The sequence below is a fragment of the Vicia villosa genome, linkage group LG2 (assembly GCF_029867415.1).
Source record: "Vicia villosa cultivar HV-30 ecotype Madison, WI linkage group LG2, Vvil1.0, whole genome shotgun sequence".
Classification (NCBI taxonomy): Eukaryota; Viridiplantae; Streptophyta; class Magnoliopsida; order Fabales; family Fabaceae; genus Vicia; species Vicia villosa.
This window is the reverse complement of record NC_081181.1, coordinates 229,940,524-229,945,185: the sequence shown is the minus strand read 5'-3', so window position 1 is coordinate 229,945,185 and position 4,662 is coordinate 229,940,524. Positions and strand designations below refer to the sequence as shown.

Sequence of the window (4,662 nt, the reverse complement as noted above, 5' to 3'; positions counted from 1 at the left end):
AACTATTTTAGATATGTATATTCGGATTCAATTTTTTTTAAGGATGACTTTGGATGAAGTTACTCTTTTTTTGAAAAATTTAAATTTAATGATGCATATGCGAAATAAAAGGATATTTTGGGGTTTTCACGGCGGATCTCTCAGAAGGCCCATGTAGGAGGCAATCAATGAAAAGGCCCAATCCATAAATATAGAGCCCATTATTTTCATTTCCATTTCTTCATTCCCAATTTTCAATTTTGCTTTCCTGGTTTTCATTGTCAACGTCGTTGAAAGACTAAGCTTCCATATCAAGACTTCTTTCACCGTCAATCTCAATTATTCCCTTCGTTTCCCTCATTTAATTAATCGGTATGTTCTTCTTTAACGATCAATCCCTTCAATTTCATCAAATCTTCGGTATTTCACCCATTTCTTTGTTTTTCCAATACCCTAAATTCATGAATTCGTATGCACCGTTTATTTTCCATTTCAATTCTTGTTATATCTTGCATTTCACAGAATTCATAACCCTTGATTCTGATAACTAGTTATTGCTTTCACTTTATTTGTGTTCTTGTGATTATTGACAATTAGGTTCTTGTGATTTTCTGTTTATATTAATCTGAAACAAATTGAATCTTAATCCCATTTTTTTATCTGTTTCGTTTGGTTTATAAAGTTTGAATCTTGTGGGGATTAAGAAAATTTCGTTTTTTTTCTTCCTAATTACAGTGTCAAGTTCCGACCTTTCAAATGGTCTCTAGTGACGAGGCTCTTCATGCATCTCCTGGAAAGAAAAGGAAACTCGAAATGGAAGATAATGCTAACTCCGGCGAAGAGGGTGCCGTGACAAAAGAAATGGTACATAGTGTTGAATCGGTGGATCGTATCTCGCATTTGCCTGATCATGTCGTCCATCACATTCTTTCGTTCCTAAGAAACCCGAAGGATGCGATCCGTACCAGTAGTTTTTCAAAGCGATGGAGAGAGTTGTGGTATTCCTATGCAATGTTGGTTTTTGATGAAGTAAAGTTTGCTGCAAGATTTGGACCAGAAGATGGAAGTGATAAGGAAAGTATGTTTAGAGAATATGTATCCGACTCTCTGCTTAGATACCTTGCGAATAATTCGCAGATGTATAAATTGTGTATACATATGACCTCCTTTGACTTAACCGATGCGCCGCTTGTTGACAACTGGCTAGCGTCCGCTGTCTCGCAAGATATCAAAGAAATAGATCTCCATGTTGGATTTCAGGGTAGTAAGAGGTATACTCTGCCACATGTTATCTTTTCGTCCGAAACTTTGACTGAGCTTAGGTTAAGTGGTTGTATACTGCAAAGTTGCGGTGATATAGTGCTTCCTCGTCTGCAGAAACTTTATCTACGGAAACTTCAACTAGCTGAGCATACTGTTTTAGGTTTAATCTCCCGCTGCCCTTCAATTGAGGATTTGAGATTCATACAATGCACAGGTTTAAAATTCTTGATTATTTATCATGATAGTCTCAATAGGGTTGAAATCCACAACTGCAATCAACTGAAGAGGGTTGATGTCATTGCTTCTAATCTCGAGACGTTTTGGTTTTCTGCCAAGAAATTCACTTCTTGCAAAGTTGGTTTGGATCACTGTAAATCTCTGAAAAAGTTGACATTAGAGCATCCACAAGTGACCCGTGACTTTTTTGAAACTAAGTTTACTAGATTTCCCTTGCTTGAAAAATTGGAACTATTTGTTTCTGATAACATGAAATCTATTACAATTTATAACCGCTGTCTTCAGAGAATTGCTTTAAAAGGATGCACGAAATTGACTTATGCTCAAATAACTGCTCCTAAACTCGTTTCTTTTGAGTTGAAGGGCGACAACATGCCTTACATTGACTTTCACCCTTTCCGCCTCACAGATGCTAAAGTTTCTTTGGTATCTAAATCGGAACCTAGAGACATTGGACTCGGAATTGGTAACAAGCTGTGGCATATGATGAGACCTTTTATATCGAAGTTCAGTTCTGAAGGGTTTAAATTGATTATGCATTCTAAGAAGGTATTGTTCTTCTAATTTCTAACATTTACGCCATACTTTAGTCGCCTTTATGAATTGCCATTTACCAAATAATTATTTATTTTTCTTACTTGTCTCGGCTTATACCAGAATATTATTATTCATGAAGATTTGAGCAACGTCAAATTCCCTCCTTTGCATGACCTGAGTTTTCAGATTATCAAATCATCAGCATGTGTTCAGGATATTTTGTATGATTTATTGCGGACATTACACCCAGTGTCTGTATCTATAGTTTCTTCCTCTGACAGCAAATTCTCTGAGGTATGACAGCTCTCTTTTGGTTTTTCAATACATAAGATACACCAAGGTTGATTTTTTTAATACCTGTTATCAGCGATTAAGCAGAATATTTTACTTCCCATATAGTCTGTTTTTGCGATTAACTTTTTCAAAAACGTGATTGCAGTCAGTATACGAAATGATGAAGATCAAAGATGAGGATCCCATCTGTTGCGGATATAATTCTTCAAAAAATAAATGCTGGAGGCATTTCTTGAAGGAGGTTAAGAATGAGAACTGGGAAGACATGCTTGAGATTGTGGAAGCCTCTGAAGATGAAATCACTTCTACATTATATTTTTGGTTGCAGCTGTCATATTCTACAACCGAGCCGCGTCAGTTGACTCATTTTAGATTAAACTGGAATACTCATGAACCTGTTGTGGAGACATGAAATACTTGTGTAGTCATTAATAGACAGCAAATTGTTGGGATGAAGTTGTGCTTTGGAATTTGTTCCGATGGCATTAATATGTGTCCGTCTGTTTGTATCTCCATTTTTTCCCCTTCTTACCGAAATGTGAAAATGTAGTTTTTAGTGATCAGTGACATCTCTTTTGGGGGAATATTCTTTGTATTTTGAGCTAGAAGTTTAGTGTTTGGTTCACCAAATGTAACATCTAAATGACTATATTTGATATATCAGGTATTTTAATGTGAAATCTGTCATGCCATTACTTATTATGCTTTATTAAAGCAAAAGCGATATTCTTTCAAAACTGCTTGAATCAGATGCTGCTGCCAATTTGGTTGGTTTTATTAACATCATTCTCCATTGCAAATCTACAAATAATAGTTGTGTTTTCATAACAAACTATAGTTGCTTCTTCCAATCTCTAGGATACACCTCAGTCAATAGCTTTTATGGTAAATAAGCACTATCCTTATTGTTTTCCTTTTGTAATGTGTTGTCTAGTTTTTCAACGTTTTTCGGAAGAACTATTTTTTCCAATGAAAAATCATAGTTTTGTAATATGAAGTGTGTTAAAATTTGAGTTTTTAGAGTAAAAACATGTCAACCAAGACAAGAAGTGCAAGGAAAGATGCAGTTAAGTTTAACACAACTATTGTTTTCCTTCTTTAGTTTGTGTTTCCTCGGTTTTAACTTTCTAGATAGGTTTCCTGGAAAGCTAAATTAAAGCAACTATTTATTGCAATATTGTAGGAAGGAACAAGTAAGAAAAAGAGTGTAATAGTTGGACCATGGGGAGGCAATGGAGGGACTAGTTGGGATGATGGAACCTTTACAGGGGTAAGAGAAATCACACTAGTTTATGATCGTTGCATCGACTCTATTCGTGTTGTTTATGATAAGAACGGCAAACCTTTCACAGCTGATAAACATGGAGGAGTTGGAGGCAAGAAAACAGCCGAGGTGAGCTCAATCATTGTTTCTTTCTTATTCATTATCTTATCAGTTGTTCGACTAATGACAGATGTGTTTGTTTGTTTATGTATTTTAGATTAAGCTACAATACCCTGATGAGTATTTGATCAGTGTGAGTGGCTACTATTTTCCGGTTGCTCGTGGTGGCACACCGGTTATTCGGTCACTGACCTTCAAGACGAACCGGAGAACCTTTGGACCCTACGGAGCAGAAGAAGGGACACCATTCACTTTCTCAATAGACGGAGGCCAAGTTGTGGGTTTTAAGGGACGAGGTGATTGGTATTTAGACTCAATTGCTTTCACTTTGTCTAGTGCACCCTCAACCTCACTTCTTAAGAAGGTGCAAAAAGGCTTCTATAGGCTTATAAGCATTGCTCCAAAATCTTCATCTACCAAGGCTGGTGAGAAGACTATGGAAATTTAAGAATCTTGCCTCAGTTTTATGTAATTTGGTTTTGCTATATTGCTTACCCCTTTTTTTTTACTTTTGTTGCTTGTAGTTCTTTGAAGCTTATGATACTGCAAACTGTGAACACCTTAATGTATATCTATATTATAGTAAGACATAGTTATATGTGTAATCATATTCTAGTTTTGATATATCAGATTTTAGGTTTTCTGTTACAAAGGACCTTTTCAAAGCATTGGCTTTGTGAAAACTTGTTAGCAACTTTGGGATGGACATGTTCTGTTGGTAATTTTTAAGAAGATGGACATGTTGTTTTACAAAGGTCTTGGTTCATTACTTTGATGCTTGAACTAAAGCTTTAGTAACCATTATTTGAGATATTATTAAACCGTTAGATAATCCTTCTACGTTTAATGAATACAAACTTAAATCATAAACGAATCACTTTTCTAATAGTATTTCAAACACTTTCAAATATCTTAGAGTCAACGCGCGAATACCCAAGATAATTCACAAGAGACCTTTCAAAAATACG

At 35.6% G+C, this 4,662-nt stretch overlaps 1 protein-coding gene across 2 annotated transcripts; it reads left to right on the top strand.

Moving 5' to 3' along the window:
* The first annotated feature begins 215 nt into the window (after nucleotides 1-215).
* LOC131654178 (jacalin-related lectin 19-like) lies at nucleotides 216-4,448 on the top strand. Of its 2 annotated transcripts, XM_058924602.1 has the most exons (7): nucleotides 216-351; nucleotides 715-2,028; nucleotides 2,137-2,310; nucleotides 2,456-2,707; nucleotides 3,332-3,376; nucleotides 3,494-3,703; nucleotides 3,792-4,448. In XM_058924602.1, exons 2-7 carry the CDS (start codon nucleotides 736-738, stop codon nucleotides 4,140-4,142), a joined length of 2,325 nt encoding a protein of 774 aa, XP_058780585.1. In that variant the 5' UTR covers nucleotides 216-351; nucleotides 715-735; the 3' UTR covers nucleotides 4,143-4,448. The 2 variants fall into 2 exon arrangements, with proteins under 2 accessions (XP_058780585.1, XP_058780584.1); XM_058924601.1 differs by lacking the exons at nucleotides 216-351; nucleotides 715-2,028; nucleotides 2,137-2,310; nucleotides 2,456-2,707; nucleotides 3,332-3,376 and adding an exon at nucleotides 2,724-3,195.
* The last annotated feature ends 214 nt before the right edge of the window (nucleotides 4,449-4,662 follow it).

Coding starts and splice junctions, on each gene's coding strand:
- LOC131654178 (XM_058924602.1), top strand. CDS start 736: ATGGTCTCTAGTGACGAGGCTCTTCATGCATCTCCTGGAAAGAAAAGG. Junction 3,377..3,493: donor GAAGTGCAAGGAAAGATGCA/GTTAAGTTTAAC, acceptor GCAATATTGTAG/GAAGGAACAAGTAAGAAAAA. Junction 3,704..3,791: donor GAGGCAAGAAAACAGCCGAG/GTGAGCTCAATC, acceptor TATGTATTTTAG/ATTAAGCTACAATACCCTGA.